This window comes from Protopterus annectens, chromosome 1.part1 (genome assembly GCF_019279795.1).
Source record: "Protopterus annectens isolate FY-2018-M chromosome 1.part1, PAN1.0, whole genome shotgun sequence".
Classification (NCBI taxonomy): Eukaryota; Metazoa; Chordata; order Ceratodontiformes; family Protopteridae; genus Protopterus; species Protopterus annectens.
Genome location: NC_056726.1, coordinates 1,270,157,253 through 1,270,174,050, shown reverse-complemented (window position 1 = coordinate 1,270,174,050; position 16,798 = coordinate 1,270,157,253). Strand labels below are relative to the sequence as shown.

The 16,798-nt window shown below is 36.5% G+C and overlaps 1 protein-coding gene across 1 annotated transcript in view; it reads left to right on the top strand.

Moving 5' to 3' along the window:
- The first annotated feature begins 16,494 nt into the window (after positions 1 to 16,494).
- The window catches only part of LOC122816147 (isochorismatase domain-containing protein 2-like), a 103,250-nt gene continuing 102,946 nt past the window's right edge, over positions 16,495 to 16,798 (top strand). The window contains exon 1 of the mRNA XM_044088906.1: positions 16,495 to 16,539. Coding sequence (XP_043944841.1) covers positions 16,495 to 16,539 — 45 coding nt within the window. The remainder of the gene's footprint in view (positions 16,540 to 16,798) is intronic.

The following is a 16,798-nucleotide window of genomic DNA, read 5'->3' as shown; positions in this document are numbered from 1 at the left end:
AACTGTTTTGACCCACCTCCCTATTTTCTGCAATGTCTTCAGTTGGTATAACTGTTTTTACAGCTTGTGTGTTATCTAACTCAAGGATCACTTGCATAAAATTAGACCTGTTAGTAACAGCCTGCATTTAATTGCTGGAACCTGTGTTCTGAGAGACTGCCTTCCAATCTATCTGCAAATATACAGAGCTGAGTATATATTTTTTGGTTTTAGAGTTTGTACTGTTAATTGTTGCTTAGATCTCTGTTGAAACTGTTGTCTCCCTGTTCTGAGAGACTGCTTTCCAATCTATCTGCAAATATACAGAGCTGAGTATATTTTTTGGTTTTAGAGTTTGTACTGTTAATTGTTGCTTAGATCTCTGTTGAAACTGTTTTGTCCCACCTCCCTATTTTCTGCCATGTCTTCAGTTGGTATAACTGTTTTTTACAGCTTGTGTGTTATCTAACTCAAGGATCACTTGCATAAAATTAGACCTGTTAGTAACAGCCTGCATTTAATTGCTGGAACCTGTGTTCTGAGAGACTGCCTTCCAATCTATCTGCAAATATACAGAGCTGAGTATATTTTTTTGGTTTTAGAGTTTGTACTGTTAATTGTTGCTTAGATCTCTGTTGAAACTGTTGTCTCCCTGTTCTGAGAGACTGCTTTCCAATCTATCTGCAAATATACAGAGCTGAGTATTTTTTTGGTTTTAGAGTTTGTACTGTTAATTGTTGCTTAGATCTCTGTTGAAACTGTTTTGTCCCACCTCCCTATTTTCTGCCATGTCTTCAGTTGGTATAACTGTTTTTTACAGCTTGTGTGTTATCTAACTCAAGGATCACTTGCATAAAATTAGACCTGTTAGTAACAGCCTGCATTTAATTGCTGGAACCTGTGTTCTGAGAGACTGCCTTCCAATCTATCTGCAAATATACAGAGCTGAGTATATTTTTTGGTTTTAGAGTTTGTACTGTTAATTGTTGCTTAGATCTCTGTTGAAACTGTTGTCTCCCTGTTCTGAGAGACTGCTTTCCAATCTATCTGCAAATATACAGAGCTGAGTATATTTTTTTGGTTTTAGAGTTTGTACTGTTAATTGTTGCTTAGATCTCTGTTGAAACTGTTTTGTCCCACCTCCCTGTTTTCTGCCATGTCTTCAGTTGGTATAACTAGTTTTTACAGCTTGTGTGTTATCTAACTCAAGGATCACTTGCATAAAATTAGACCTGTTAGTAACAGCCTGCATTTAATTGCTGGAACCTGTGTTCTGAGAGACTGCCTTCCAATCTATCTGCAAATATACAGAGCTGAGTATATTTTTTGGTTTTAGAGTTTGTACTGTTAATTGTTGCTTAGATCTCTGTTGAAACTGTTGTCTCCATGTTCTGAGAGACTGCTTTCCAATCTATCTGCAAATATACAGAGCTGAGTATATTTTTTGGTTTTAGAGTTTGTACTGTTAATTGTTGCTTAGATCTCTGTTGAAACTGTTTTGTCCCCCCTCCCCTATTTTCTGCCATTTCTTCAGTTGGTATAACTGTTTTCTACAGCTTGTGTGTTATCTAACTCAAGGATCACTTGTATAAAATTAGACCTGTTAGTAACAGCCTGCATTTAATTGCTGGAACCTGTGTTCTGAGAGACTGCCTTCCAATCTATCTGCAAATATACAGAGCTGAGTATATATTTTTTGGTTTTAGAGTTTGTACTGTTAATTGTTGCTTAGATCTCTGTTGAAACTGTTGTCTCCCTGTTCTGAGAGACTGCTTTCCAATCTATCTGCAAATATACAGAGCTGAGTATATTTTTTGGTTTTAGAGTTTGTACTGTTAATTGTTGCTTAGATCTCTGTTGAAACTGTTTTGTCCCACCTCCCCTATTTTCTGCCATGTCTTCAGTTGGTATAACTGTTTTTTTACAGCTTGTGTGTTATCTAACTCAAGGATCACTTGCATAAAATTAGACCTGTTAGTAACAGCCTGCATTTAATTGCTGGAACCTGTGTTCTGAGAGACTGCCTTCCAATCTATCTGCAAATATACAGAGCTGAGTATATTTTTTTGGTTTTAGAGTTTGTACTGTTAATTGTTGCTTAGATCTCAGTTGAAACTGTTGTCTCCCTGTTCTGAGAGACTGCTTTCCAATCTATCTGCAAATATACAGAGCTGAGTATATTTTTTGGTTTTAGAGTTTGTACTGTTAATTGTTGCTTAGATCTCTGTTGAAACTGTTTTGTCCCACCTCCCCTTATTTTCTGCCATGTCTTCAGTTGGTATAACTGTTTTTTACAGCTTGTGTGTTATCTAACTCAAGGATCACTTGCATAAAATTAGACCTGTTAGTAACAGCCTGCATTTAATTGCTGGAACCTGTGTTCTGAGAGACTGCCTTCCAATCTATCTGCAAATATACAGAGCTGAGTATATTTTTTTGGTTTTAGAGTTTGTACTGTTAATTGTTGCTTAGATCTCTGTTGAAACTGTTTTGTCCCACCTCCCCCTATTTTCTGCCATGTCTTCAGTTGGTATAACTTGTTTTTACAGCTTGTGTGTTATCTAACTCAAGGATCACTTGCATAAAATTAGACCTGTTAGTAACAGCCTGCATTTAATTGCTGGAACCTGTGTTCTGAGAGACTGCCTTCCAATCTATCTGCAAATATACAGAGCTGAGTATATTTTTTGGTTTTAGAGTTTGTACTGTTAATTGTTGCTTAGATCTCTGTTGAAACTGTTGTCTCCCTGTTCTGAGAGACTGCTTTCCAATCTATCTGCAAATATACAGAGCTGAGTATATTTTTTGGTTTTAGAGTTTGTACTGTTAATTGTTGCTTAGATCTCTGTTGAAACTGTTTTGTCCCACCTTCCCCTATTTTCTGCCATGTCTTCAGTTGGTATAACTGTTTTTTACAGCTTGTGTGTTATCTAACTCAAGGATCACTTGCATAAAATTAGACCTGTTAGTAACAGCCTGCATTTAATTGCTGGAACCTGTGTTCTGAGAGACTGCCTTCCAATCTATCTGCAAATATACAGAGCTGAGTATATTTTTTTGTTTTAGAGTTTGTACTGTTAATTGTTGCTTAGATCTCTGTTGAAACTGTTGTCTCCCTGTTCTGAGAGACTGCTTTCCAATCTATCTGCAAATATACAGAGCTGAGTATTTTTTTGGTTTTAGAGTTTGTACTGTTAATTGTTGCTTAGATCTCTGTTGAAACTGTTTTGTCCCACCTCTCCCTATTTTCTACCATGTCTTCAGTTGGTATAACTGTTTTTTACAGCTTGTGTGTTATCTAACTCAAGGATCACTTGCATAAAATTAGACCTGTTAGTAACAGCCTGCATTTAATTGCTGGAACCTGTGTTCTGAGAGACTGCCTTCCAATCTATCTGCAAATATTCAGAGCTGAGTATATATTTTTGGTTTTAGAGTTTGTACTGTTAATTGTTGCTTAGATCTCTGTTGAAACTGTTGTCTCCCTGTTCTGAGAGACTGCTTTCCAATCTATCTGCAAATATACAGAGCTGAGTATATTTTTTGGTTTTAGAGTTTGTACTGTTAATTGTTGCTTAGATCTCTGTTGAAACTGTTTTGTCCCACCTCACCCTATTTTCTGCAATGTCTTCAGTTGGTATAACTGTTTTTACAGCTTGTGTGTTATCTAACTCAAGGATCACTTGCATAAAATTAGACCTGTTAGTAACAGCCTGCATTTAATTGCTGGAACCTGTGTTCTGAGAGACTGCCTTCCAATCTATCTGCAAATATACAGAGCTGAGTATATTTTTTGGTTTTAGAGTTTGTACTGTTAATTGTTGCTTAGATCTCTGTTGAAACTGTTGTCTCCCTGTTCTGAGAGACTGCTTTCCAATCTATCTGCAAATATACAGAGCTGAGTATATTTTTTGGTTTTAGAGTTTGTACTGTTAATTGTTGCTTAGATCTCTGTTGAAACTGTTTTGTCCCACCTCCCCTATTTTCTCCCATGTCTTCAGTCAGTATAACTGTTTTTACAGCTTGTGTGTTATCTAACTCAAGGATAACTTGCATAAAATTAGACCTGTTAGTAACAGCCTGCATTTAATTGCTGGAACCTGTGTTCTGAGAGACTGCCTTCCAATCTATCTGCAAATATACAGAGCTGAGTATATTTTTGGTTTTAGAGTTTGTACTGTTAATTGTTGCTAAGATCTCTTTTGAAACTGTTTTGTCCCAACTCTCCCTATTTTCTGCTGTGTCTTCTGTTGGTATAACTTTTTTTACAGCTTGTGTGTTATCTAACTCAAGGATCACTTGCATAAAATTAGACCTGTTAGTAACAGCCTGCATTTAATTGCTGGAACCTGTGTTCTGAGAGACTGCCTTCCAATCTATCTGCAAATATACAGAGCTGAGTATTTTTTTTGTTTAAGAGTTTGTACTGTTAATTGTTGCTTAGATCTCTGTTGAAACTGTTGTCTCCCTGTTCTGAGAGACTGCTTTCCAATCTATCTGCAAATATACAGAGCTGAGTATATTTTTTTGGTTTTAGAGTTTGTACTGTTAATTGTTGCTTAGATCTCTGTTGAAACTGTTTTGTCCCACCTCCCCTATTTTCTGCCATGTCTTCAGTTGGTATAACTGTTTTAACAGCTTGTGTGTTATCTAACTCAAGGATCACTTGCATAAAATTAGACCTGTTAGTAACAGCCTGCATTTAATTGCTGGAACCTGTGTTCTGAGAGACTGCCTTCCAATCTATCTGCAAATATACAGAGCTGAGTATATTTTTTGGTTTTAGAGTTTGTACTGTTAATTGTTGCTTAGATCTCTGTTGAAACTGTTGTCTCCCTGTTCTGAGAGACTGCTTTCCAATCTATCTGCAAATATACAGAGCTGAGTATATTTTTTGGTTTTAGAGTTTGTACTGTTAATTGTTGCTTAGATCTCTGTTGAAACTATTTTGTCCCACCTCCCTTATTTTCTGCCTTGTCTTTAGTTGGTATAACTTGTTTTTACAGCTTGTGTGTTATCTAACTCAAGGATCACTTGCATAAAATTAGACCTGTTAGTAACAGCCTGCATTTAATTGCTGGAACCTGTGTTCTGAGAGACTGCCTTCCAATCTATCTGCAAATATACAGAGCTGAGTATATTTTTTTGGTTTTAGAGTTTGTACTGTTAATTGTTGCTTAGATCTCTGTTGAAATTGTTTTGTACCACTTCCCCCTGTCTTCTGCCATGTCTTCAGTTAGTATAACTCATTTTTACAGCTTGTGTGTTATCTAACTTAAGGATCACTTGCATACAATTAGACCAGTTAGTAACAGCCTGCATTTAATTGCTGGAACCTGTGTTCTGAGAGACTGCCTTCCAATCTATCTGCAAATATACAGAGATGAGTATTTTTTTGTTTTATAGTTTGTACTGTTAATTGTTGCTTAGATCTCTTTTGAAACTGTTGTCTCCCTGTTCTGAGAGACTGCTTTCCAATCTATCTGCAAATATACAGAGCTGAGTATATTTTTTTGGTTTTAGAGTTTGTACTGTTAATTGTTGCTTAGATCTCTGTTGAAACTGTTTTGTCCCACTTCCCCTATTTTCTGCCATGTCTTCAGATGGTATAACTGTTTTTACAGCTTGTGTGTTATCTAACTCAAGGATCACTTGCATAAAATTAGACCTGTTAGTAACAGCCTGCATTTAATTGCTGGAACCTGTGTTCTGAGAGACTGCCTTCCAATCTATCTGCAAATATACAGAGCTGAGTATATTTTTTGGTTTTAGAGTTTGTACTGTTAATTGTTGCTTAGATCTCTGTTGAAACTGTTGTCTCCCTGTTCTGAGAGACTGCTTTCCAATCTATCTGCAAATATACAGAGCTGAGTATATTTTTTGGTTTTAGAGTTTGTACTGTTAATTGTTGCTTAGATCTCTGTTGAAACTGTTTTGTCCCACCTCCCACTATTTTCTGCCATGTCTTCAGTTGGTATAACTGTTTTTTACAGCTTGTGTGTTATCTAACTCAAGGATCACTTGCATAAAATTAGACCTGTTAGTAACAGCCTGCATTTAATTGCTGGAACCTGTGTTCTGAGAGACTGCCTTCCAATCTATCTGCAAATATACAGAGCTGAGTATATATTTTTGGTTTTAGAGTTTGTACTGTTAATTGTTGCTTAGATCTCTGTTGAAACTGTTGTCTCCCTGTTCTGAGAGACTGCTTTCCAATCTATCTGCAAATATACAGAGCTGAGTATATTTTTTGGTTTTAGAGTTTGTACTGTTAATTGTTGCTTAGATCTCTGTTGAAACTGTTTTGTCCCACCTCCTCCTATTTTCTGCCATGTCTTCAGTTGGTATAACTGTTTTTACAGCTTGTGTGTTATCTAACTCAAGGATCACTTGCATAAAATTAGACCTGTTAGTAACAGCCTGCATTTAATTGCTGGAACCTGTGTTCTGAGAGACTGCCTTCCAATCTATCTGCAAATATACAGAGCTGAGTATATATTTTTTTGGTTTTAGAGTTTGTACTGTTAATTGTTGCTTAGATCTCTGTTGAAACTGTTGTCTCCCTGTTCTGAGAGACTGCTTTCCAATCTATCTGCAAATATACAGAGCTGAGTATATTTTTTGGTTTTAGAGTTTGTACTGTTAATTGTTGCTTAGATCTCTGTTGAAACTGTTTTGTCCCACCTCCCCTATTTTCTGCCATGTCTTCAGTTGGTATAACTGTTTTTACAGCTTGTGTGTTATCTAACTCAAGGATCACTTGCATAAAATTAGACCTGTTAGTAACAGCCTGCATTTAATTGCTGGAACCTGTGTTCTGAGAGACTGCCTTCCAATCTATCTGCAAATATACAGAGCTGAGTATATTTTTTTTGGTTTTAGAGTTTGTACTGTTAATTGTTGCTTAGATCTCTGTTGAAACTGTTGTGTCCCACCTTCCCCTATTTTCTGCCATGACTTAGTTGGTATAACTGTTTTTTACAGCTTGTGTGTTATCTAACTCAAGGATCACTTGCATAAAATTAGACCTGTTAGTAACAGCCTGCATTTAATTGCTGGAACCTGTGTTCTGAGAGACTGCTTTCCAATCTATCTGCAAATATACAGAGCTGAGTATATTTTTTGGTTTTAGAGTTTGTACTGTTAATTGTTGCTTAGATCTCTGTTGAAACTGTTTTGTCTCACCTCCCTATTTTCTGCCATGTCTTCAGTTGGTATAACTGTTTTTACAGCTTGTGTGTTATCTAACTCAAGGATCACTTGCATAAAATTAGACCTGTTAGTAACAGCCTGCATTTAATTGCTGGAACCTGTGTTCTGAGAGACTGCCTTCCAATCTATCTGCAAATATACAGAGCTGAGTATATTTTTTTGGTTTTAGAGTTTGTACTGTTAATTGTTGCTTAGATCTCTGTTGAAACTGTTGTCTCCCTGTTCTGAGAGACTGCTTTCCAATCTATCTGCAAATATACAGAGCTGAGTATATATTTTTTGGTTTTAGAGTTTGTACTGTTAATTGTTGCTTAGATCTCTGTTGAAACTGTTTTGTCCCACCTCCCCTATTTTCTGCCATGTCTTCAGTTGGTATAACTGTTTTTACAGCTTGTGTGTTATCTAACTCAAGGATCACTTGCATAAAATTAGACCTGTTAGTAACAGCCTGCATTTAATTGCTGGAACCTGTGTTCTGAGAGACTGCCTTCCAATCTATCTGCAAATATACAGAGCTGAGTATATTTTTTGGTTTTAGAGTTTGTACTGTTAATTGTTGCTTAGATCTCTGTTGAAACTATTTTGTCCCACCCTCCCTATTTTCTGCCATGTCTTCAGTTGGTATAACTTTTTTACAGCTTGTGTGTTATCTAACTCAAGGATCACTTGCATAAAATTAGACCTGTTAGTAACAGCCTGCATTTAATTGCTGGAACCTGTGTTCTGAGAGACTGCCTTCCAATCTATCTGCAAATATACAGAGCTGAGTATATTTTTTTGGTTTTAGAGTTTGTACTGTTAATTGTTGCTTAGATCTCTGTTGAAACTGTTGTCTCCCTGTTCTGAGAGACTGCTTTCCAATCTATCTGCAAATATACAGAGCTGAGTATATTTTTTTGGTTTTAGAGTTTGTACTGTTAATTGTTGCTTAGATCTCTGTTGAAACTGTTTTGTCCCACCTCCCCCTATTTTCTGCCATGTCTTCAGTTGGTATAACTGTTTTTACAGCTTGTGTGTTATCTAACTCAAGGATCACTTGCATAAAATTAGACCTGTTAGTAACAGCCTGCATTTAATTGCTGGAACCTGTGTTCTGAGAGACTGCCTTCCAATCTATCTACAAATATACAGAGCTGAGTATATTTTTTGGTTTTAGAGTTGGTACTGCTAATTGTTGCTTAGATATCTGTTGAAACTGTCGTCTCCCTGTTCTGACAGACTGCTTTCCAATCTATCTGCAAATATACAGAGCTGACTATTGTTTTTGTTTTAGAGTCTGTACTGTCAATTGTTGCTAAGATCTCTGTTGAAACTGTTTTGTCCCACCTCCCCCTATTTTCTGCCGTGTCTTCAGTTGGTATAACTAGTTTTTACAGCTTGTCTGTTATCTAACTCAAGGATCACTTGCATAAAATTAGGCCTGTTAGTAACAGCCTGCATTTAATTGCTGGAACCTGTGCTCTGAGAGACTCCCTTCCAATCTATGTGCAATTATACAGAGCTGAGTATATATTTTTTGGTTTTAGAGTTTGTACTGTTAATTGTTATTTAGATCTCTGTTGAAACTTTTGTCTCCCTGTTCTGAGAGACTGCTTTCCAATCTATCTGCAAATATACAGAGCTGAGTATATTTTTGGGTTTTTAGAGTTTGTACTGTTAATTGTTGCTTAGATCTCTGTTGAAACTGTTTTGTCCCACCTCCCCTATTTTCTGCCATGTCTTCAGTTGGTATAACTGTTTTTTACAGCTTGTGTGTTATCTAACTCAAGGATCACTTGCATAAAATTAGACCTGTTAGTAACAGCCTGCATTTAATTGCTGGAACCTGTGTTCTGAGAGACTGCCTTCCAATCTATCTGCAAATATACAGAGCTGAGTATATTTTTTGGTTTTAGAGTTTGTACTGTTAATTGTTGCTTAGATCTCTGTTGAAACTGTTTTGTCCCACCTCCCCTATTTTCTGCCATGTCTTCAGTTGGTATAACTGTTTTTACAGCTTGTGTGTTATCTAACTCAAGGATCACTTGCATAAAATTAGACCTGTTAGTAACAGCCTGCATTTAATTGCTGGAACCTGTGTTCTGAGAGACTGCCTTCCAATCTATCTGCAAATATACAGAGCTGAGTATATTTTTGGTTTTAGAGTTTGTACTGTTAATTGTTGCTTAGATCTCTGTTGAAACTGTTTTGTCCCACCTCCCCCTATTTTCTGCTGTGTCTTCAGTTGGTATAACTGTTTTTACAGCTTGTGTGTTATCTAACTCAAGGATCACTTGCATAAAATTAGACCTGTTAGTAACAGCCTGCATTTAATTGCTGGAACCTGTGTTCTGAGAGACTGCCTTCCAATCTATCTGCAAATATACAGAGCTGAGTATATTTTTTGGTTTTAGAGTTGGTCGTGTTAATTGTTGCTTAGATCTGTGTTGAAGCTGTTTTGTCTCACCTGTACCTATTTTCTTCCATTTCTTCAGTTGGCATAACTGTTTTTTACAGCTTGTGTGTTATCTAACTCAATTATTACTTGCATAAGAATAGACCTGTTAGTAACAGCCTGCATTTAATTGCTGGAACCTGTGTTCTGAGAGACTGCCTTCCAATCTATCTGCAAATATACAGAGCTGAGTATATTTTTTTGGTTTTAGAGTTTGTACTGTTAATTGTTGCTTAGATCTCTGTTGAAACTGTTTTGTCCCACCTCCCTATTTTCTGCCATGTCTTCAGTTGGTATAACTTGTTTTTACAGCTTGTGTGTTATCTAACTCAAGGATCACTTGCATAAAATTAGACCTGTTAGTAACAGCCTGCATTTAATTGCTGGAACCTGTGTTCTGAGAGACTGCCTTCCAATCTATCTGCAAATATACAGAGCTGAGTATATTTTTTGGTTTTAGAGTTTGTACTGTTAATTGTTGCTTAGATCTCTGTTGAAACTGTTGTCTCCCTGTTCTGAGAGACTGCTTTCCAATTTATCTGCAAATATACAGAGCTGAGTATATTTTTTGTTTTAGAGTTTGTACTGTTAATTGTTGCTTAGATCTCTGTTGAAACTGTTTTGTCCCACCTCCCCTATTTTCTGCCACGTCTTCAGTTGGTATAACTGTCTTTTACAGCTTGTGTGTTATCTAACTCAAGGATCACTTGCATAAAATTAGACCTGTTAGTAACAGCCTGCATTTAATTGCTGGAACCTGTGTTCTGAGAGACTGCCTTCCAATCTATCTGCAAATATACAGAGCTGAGTATATTTTTTGGTTTTAGAGTTTGTACTGTTAATTGTTGCTTAGATCTCTGTTGAAACTGTTTTGTCCCACCTCCCCTTTTTTCTGCCGTGTCTTCAGTTGGTATAACTGTTTTTACAGCTTGTGTGTTATCTAACTCAAGGATCACTTGCATAAAATTAGACCTGTTAGTAACAGCCTGCATTTAATTGCTGGAACCTGTGTTCTGAGAGACTGCCTTCCAATCTATCTGCAAATATACAGAGCTGAGTATATTTTTTTGGTTTTAGAGTTTGTACTGTTAATTGTTGCTTAGATCTCTGTTGAAACTGTTGTCTCCCTGTTCTGAGAGACTGCTTTCCAATCTATCTGCAAATATACAGAGCTGAGTATTTTTTTGGTTTTAGAGTTTGTACTGTTAATTGTTGCTTAGATCTCTGTTGAAACTGTTTTGTCCCACCTCCCCTATTTTCTGCCATGTCTTCAGTTGGTATAACTGTTTTTTACAGCTTGTGTGTTATCTAACTCAAGGATCACTTGCATAAAATTAGACCTGTTAGTAACAGCCTGCATTTAATTGCTGGAACCTGTGTTCTGAGAGACTGCCTTCCAATCTATCTGCAAATATACAGAGCTGAGTATATTTTTTGGTTTTAGAGTTTGTACTGTTAATTGTTGCTTAGATCTCTGTTGAAACTGTTGTCTCCCTGTTCTGAGAGACTGCTTTCCAATCTATCTGCAAATATACAGAGCTGAGTATATTTTTTTTGGTTTTAGAGTTTGTACTGTTAATTGTTGCTTAGATCTCTGTTGAAACTGTTTTGTCCCACCTCCCCTATTTTCTGCCATGTCTTCAGTTGGTATAACTGTTTTTTACAGCTTGTGTGTTATCTAACTCAAGGATCACTTGCATAAAATTAGACCTGTTAGTAACAGCCTGCATTTAATTGCTGGAACCTGTGTTCTGAGAGACTGCCTTCCAATCTATCTGCAAATATACAGAGCTGAGTATATTTTTTTGGTTTTAGAGTTTGTACTGTTAATTGTTGCTTAGATCTCTGTTGAAACTGTTTTGTCCCCCCTCCCCCATTTTCTGCCATGTCTTCAGTACGTATAACTGTTTTTACAGCTTGTGTGTTATCTAACTCAAGGATCACTTGCATAAAATTAGACCTGTTAGTAACAGCCTGCATTTAATTGCTGGAACCTGTGTTCTGAGAGACTGCCTTCCAATCTATCTGCAAATATACAGAGCTGAGTATATATTTTTTGGTTTTAGAGTTTGTACTGTTAATTGTTGCTTAGATCTCTGTTGAAACTGTTGTTTCCCTGTTCTGAGAGACTGCTTTCCAATCTATCTGCAAATATACAGAGCTGAGTATATTTTTTTGGTTTTAGAGTTTGTACTGTTAATTGTTACTTAGATCTCTGTTGAAACTATTTTGTCCCACCTCCCCTATTTTCTGCCATGTCTTCAGTTAGTTTAACTGTTTTTTACAGCTTGTCTGTTATCTAACTCCAAGATCACTTGCATAAAATTAGACCTGTTAGTAACAGCCTGCATTTAATTGCTGGAACCTGTGTTCTGAGAGACTGCCTTCCAATCTATCTGCAAATATACAGAGCTGAGTATATTTTTTGGTTTTAGAGTTTGTACTGTTAATTGTTGCTTAGATCTCTGTTGAAACTGTTTTGTCCCACCTCTCCCTATTTTCTGCCGTGTCTTCAGTTGGTAAAACTGGTTTTTACAGCTTGTGTGTTATCTAACTCAAGGATCACTTGCATAAAATTAGACCTGTTAGTAACAGCCTGCATTTAATTGCTGGAACCTGTGTTCTGAGAGACTGCCTTCCAATCTATCTGCAAATATACAGAGCTGAGTATATTTTTTGGTTTTATAGTTTGTACTGTTAATTTTTGCTTAGATCTTGTTGAAACTGTTGTCTCCCTGTTCTGAGAGACTGCTTTCCAATCTATCTGCAAATATACAGAGCTGAGTATATTTTTTGGTTTTAGAGTTTGTACTGTTAATTGTTGCTTAGATCTCTGTTGAAACTGTTTTGTCCCACCTCCCTATTTTCTGCCATGTCTTCAGTTGGTATAACTGTTTTTTACAGCTTGTGTGTTATCTAACTCAAGGATCACTTGCATAAAATTAGACCTGTTAGTAACAGCCTGCATTTAATTGCTGGAACCTGTGTTCTGAGAGACTGCCTTCCAATCTATCTGCAAATATACAGAGCTGAGTATATTTTTTGGTTTTAGAGTTTGTACTGTTAATTGTTGCTTAGATCTCTGTTGAAACTATTTTGTCCCACCCTCCCTATTTTCTGCTGTGTCTTCAGTTGGTATAACTGTTTTTTACAGCTTGTGTGTTATCTAACTCAAGGATCACTTGCATAAAATTAGACCTGTTAGTAACAGCCTGCATTTAATTGCTGGAACCTGTGTTCTGAGAGACTGCCTTCCAATCTATCTGCAAATATACAGAGCTGAGTATATTTTTTGGTTTTAGAGTTTGTACTGTTAATTGTTGCTTAGATCTCTGTTGAAACTGTTGTCTCCCTGTTCTGAGAGACTGCTTTCCAATCTATCTGCAAATATACAGAGCTGAGTATATTTTTTGGTTTTAGAATTTGTACTGTTAATTGTTGCTCAGATCTCTGTTGAAACTCTTTTGTCCCACCTCCCCTATTTACTGCCATGTCTTCAGTTGGTATAACTGTTTTTACAGCTTGTGTGTTATCTAACTCAAGGATCACTTGCATAAAATTAGACCTGTTAGTAACAGCCTGCATTTAATTGCTGGAACCTGTGTTCTGAGAGACTGCCTTCCAATCTATCTGCAAATATACAGAGCTGAGTATATTTTTTTGGTTTTAGAGTTTGTACTGTTAATTGTTGCTTAGATCTCTGTTGAAACTGTTGTCTCCCTGTTCTGAGAGACTGCTTTCCAATCTATCTGCAAATATACAGAGCTGAGTATATTTTTTGGTTTTAGAGTTTGTACTGTTAATTGTTGCTTAGATCTCTGTTGAAACTGTTTTGTCCCACCTCCCCTATTTTCTGCCATGTCTTCAGTTGGTATAACTGTTTTTACAGCTTGTGTGTTATCTAACTCAAGGATCACTTGCATAAAATTAGACCTGTTAGTAACAGCCTGCATTTAATTGCTGGAACCTGTGTTCTGAGAGACTGCCTTCCAATCTATCTGCAAATATACAGAGCTGAGTATATTTTTTTTGGTTTTAGAGTTTGTACTGTTAATTGTTGCTTAGATCTCTGTTGAAACTGTTGTCTCCCTGTTCTGAGAGACTGCTTTCCAATCTATCTGCAAATATACAGAGCTGAGTATATTTTTTGGTTTTAGAGTTTGTACTGTTAATTGTTGCTTAGATCTCTGTTGAAACTGTTTTGTCCCACCTACCCCTATTTTCCGCCATGTCTTCAGTTGGTATAACTGTTTTTACAGCTTGTGTGTTATCTAACTCAAGGATCACTTGCATAAAATTAGACCTGTTAGTAACAGCCTGCATTTAATTGCTGGAACCTGTGTTCTGAGAGACTGCCTTCCAATCTATCTGCAAATATACAGAGCTGAGTATATTTTTTGGTTTTAGAGTTTGTACTGTTAATTGTTGCTTAGATCTCTGTTGAAACTGTTGTCTCCCTGTTCTGAGAGACTGCTTTCCAATCTATCTGCAAATATACAGAGCTGAGTATATATTTTTTTGGTTTTAGAGTTTGTACTGTTAATTGTTGCTTAGATCTCTGTTGAAACTGTTTGTCCCACCTCCCCTATTTTCTGCCGTGTCTTCAGTTGGTATAACTTTTTTTACAGCTTGTGTGTTATCTAACTCAAGGATCACTTGCATAAAATTAGACCTGTTAGTAACAGCCTGCATTTAATTGCTGGAACCTGTGTTCTGAGAGACTGCCTTCCAATCTATCTGCAAATATACAGAGCTGAGTATATATTTTTTGGTTTTAGAGTTTGTACTGTTAATTGTTGCTTAGATCTCTGTTGAAACTGTTGTCTCCCTGTTCTGAGAGACTGCTTTCCAATCTATCTGCAAATATACAGAGCTGAGTATATTTTTTGGTTTTAGAGTTTGTACTGTTAATTGTTGCTTAGATCTCTGTTGAAACTGTTTTGTCCCACCTCCCCTATTTTCTGCCATGTCTTCAGTTGGTATAACTGTTTTTACAACTTGTGTGTTATCTAACTCAAGGATCACTTGCATAAAATTAGACCTGTTAGTAACAGCCTGCATTTAATTGCTGGAACCTGTGTTCTGAGAGACTGCCTTCCAATCTATCTGCAAATATACAGAGCTGAGTATATATTTTTGGTTTTAGAGTTTGTACTGTTAATTGTTGCTTAGATCTCTGTTGAAACTGTTGTCTCCCTGTTCTGAGAGACTGCTTTCCAATCTATCTGCAAATATACAGAGCTGAGTATATTTTTTGGTTTTAGAGTTTGTACTGTTAATTGTTGCTTAGATCTCTGTTGAAACTGTTTTGTCCCACCTCCCCTATTTTCTGCTGTGTCTTCAGTTGGTATAACTGTTTTTACAGCTTGTGTGTTATCTAACTCAAGGATCACTTGCATAAAATTAGACCTGTTAGTAACAGCCTGCATTTAATTGCTGGAACCTGTGTTCTGAGAGACTGCCTTCCAATCTATCTGCAAATATACAGAGCTGAGTATATTTTTTGGTTTTAGAGTTTGTACTGTTAATTGTTGCTTAGATCTCTGTTGAAACTGTTGTCTCCCTGTTCTGAGAGACTGCTTTCCAATCTATCTGCAAATATACAGAGCTGAGTATATTTTTTTGGTTTTAGAGTTTGTACTGTTAATTGTTGCTTAGATCTCTGTTGAAACTGTTTTGTCCCACCTCCAACTATTTTCTGCTGTGTCTTCAGTCAGTATAACTTTTTTTACAGCTTGTGTGTTATCTAACTCAAGGATCACTTGCATAAAATTAGACCTGTTAGTAACAGCCTGCATTTAATTGCTGGAACCTGTGTTCTGAGAGACTGCCTTCCAATCTATCTGCAAATATACAGAGCTGAGTATATTTTTTTGTTTTAGAGTTTGTACTGTTAATTGTTGCTTAGATCTCTGTTGAAACTGTTGTCTCCCTGTTCTGAGAGACTGCTTTCCAATCTATCTGCAAATATACAGAGCTGAGTATATTTTTGGTTTTAGAGTTTGTACTGTTAATTGTTGCTTAGATCTCTGTTGAAACTGTTTTGTCCCACCTCCCCCTATTTTCTGCTGTGTCTTCAGTTGGTATAACTGTTTTTACAGCTTGTGTATTACCTAATCGTATAAAAAAGAAAATAAAGAGTGCACCATCAGCTGGAATTCAAACTTGTCAGCAAATAACTCCAAGTAACAACCTGTTTAAATGAAACTTCATTTATTGCAAACGAACAGGAGCTGCAGCAAGTGATAAAAGTTAGCGCTTTCGCGTTGACACCCAACGCTTCATCAGACATAAAGACTTAATGAATCTGGCTCCTTTTAAGCATATGTTCACATGATGTCATAATTGACTTAAAGAGACAGATATTTACAAATTAGTCAAGGTAAAAATACTGTTGTTTAAATACATCATATGTTGAAGTCATTAAAAACATTAAAAACCATGAATAAATTTTAATAAGAATAAACATACATGTAATAAAAATAAGATAAAATAAACCATAAACAACTCTAATGGTTTAATGGTCTGGAAGCTAAGAAAGGCTTGATAGAAAGCCTTTCATTGAGTCCAAATTTGTGTGCTTGTAGTTTTACAATCCACTTGCCCTCTTTTTCTTCTACACTGTCTTTAACATTACCCAGTCTGTTATCTGTCTTTACCAGTTCAAGAACCTGAAATTTAAAAGTGTGGTTGTCACCAACATCAATAACATGTTTAGCAAGTGCATTTAATGCATTGCTCCTGGATATTGCATAGATGTGTTCTCTAATTCGTTCTCTTAGGGATCTAGTAGTCATGCCCACATAAAACTTCCTGCAGGACTGGCATTCAGCTAAATAAACCAGATTCCTAGATTTACAAGTTGCACAATGTTTGAAAATGTAATTCCTTTGTGTGACAGGGTGTGTGAACATGTGAGTATTGGCTATGTGCCTGCATTGGTTGCAGGATGAACAAGCAAAAGTGCCATGCCGTGTGTTGGTGTTGTCATTGGTATGAACTCTATCATAACAAAGTAACCTATTCAATGACAGCATATTTTTATAAGCTACTCGGTTTGTTGTCTACTAGAGATCTGATGTTGTCATCGATCATAAGAAGGTTCCAATGTTTATGGAAAATATCCAGAATGTGCTTGTTCTTGGTTATGAACTTAGTCGAGATACTATGTAT